Genomic DNA, 1004 nt, shown 5'->3' on the forward strand with positions numbered 1-1004 from the left:
GTTTGGGGCAGATTTGGGGAGATTCAGGGAGGATTTAGGGAGGTTTGGGGGGGTTTTGGACAGGTTTAGTGGGGATTTGGGGCAATTTATGGGGGATTTGAGGAGGTTTAGGTGGGATTTGGGGAGGTTTAGGTGGGATTTGAGGAGGTTTAGGTGGGATTTGGGGAGGTTTAGGTGGGATTTGGGGAGTTTTAGGGGGGTTTTGGGGAGGTTTGGAGGGGATTTGGGGAAGTTTAAGGAGGCTTAGAGGGTATTTGGGGCAGTTTGGGGAGATTTAGAAGAAATTTGGGGAGGTTTGAGGAGAATTTGGGGGGAATTTAGGAATATTTTTAAGATCCCTGTATTGTTTTTGTGGATCCTTGCCATTTTTTGTGCTCCCTGCGTTGTTTTTTTGGGGTCTTTTTGTGTTTTTGGGGTGAGATCCCACCTTAAATTCTCTTTTTTTACCCCCAGGAACGAGCAGGAGTAAAAATGATCCTGATCCAAGACGGTTCCCAAAACACCAACGTGGACAAACCCCTGCGGATCATCGGCGAGCCCTACAAAGTGCAGGTGAGAAACCCCAAAAAAAACCCCCAAACTGAGCCCGAAATACCCCAAAATGTGAAGAATTCACCCCAAAAATCCTCGCCAAATTGCCAGCAAGCCTGTGAGATGGTGCTGGACATCCTGAGGGAGCGGGACCAGGGAGGATTCGGAGACCGCTCGGATTACGGCGCCCGCCTGGGCGGGGGGATCGACGTGAGTGGGAGCCCGGGACCACCCCGAAACTACCCTGGAATCACCCCGAAATCAGCCCAAAATCAGCCCAAAATTACCCTGGAATCACCCCAAAATTACCCCGGAATCACCCCGAAATCAGCCCAAAATTACCCTGGAATCACCCTGAAACTACCCTGGAATCACCCTGAAATCATCCCAAAATTACCCTGGAATCACCCCAAAATTACCCCGGAATCACCCTGAAATTACCCCGGAATCACCCCAAAATCACCCTGGAATCA

At 50.1% G+C, this 1004-nt stretch overlaps 1 protein-coding gene across 1 annotated transcript in view; it reads left to right on the forward strand.

Annotated features, from left to right (window-relative positions):
- The window catches only part of LOC121357151 (far upstream element-binding protein 2-like), a gene marked incomplete at its 3' end in the record, with an annotated part of 1634 nt that extends 839 nt beyond the window's left edge, over nucleotides 1-795 (forward strand). The window contains exons 2-3 of the mRNA XM_041474204.1: nucleotides 454-552; nucleotides 643-795. Of these exons, the coding sequence (XP_041330138.1) occupies nucleotides 454-552; nucleotides 643-795 (252 nt within the window). The remainder of the gene's footprint in view (nucleotides 1-453; nucleotides 553-642) is intronic.
- Nucleotides 796-1004: the final 209 nt, after the last annotated feature.

The sequence above is a fragment of the Pyrgilauda ruficollis genome, unplaced genomic scaffold (assembly GCF_017590135.1).
Source record: "Pyrgilauda ruficollis isolate IOZ18807 unplaced genomic scaffold, ASM1759013v1 scaffold3137, whole genome shotgun sequence".
Taxonomy (NCBI): Eukaryota; Metazoa; Chordata; class Aves; order Passeriformes; family Passeridae; genus Pyrgilauda; species Pyrgilauda ruficollis.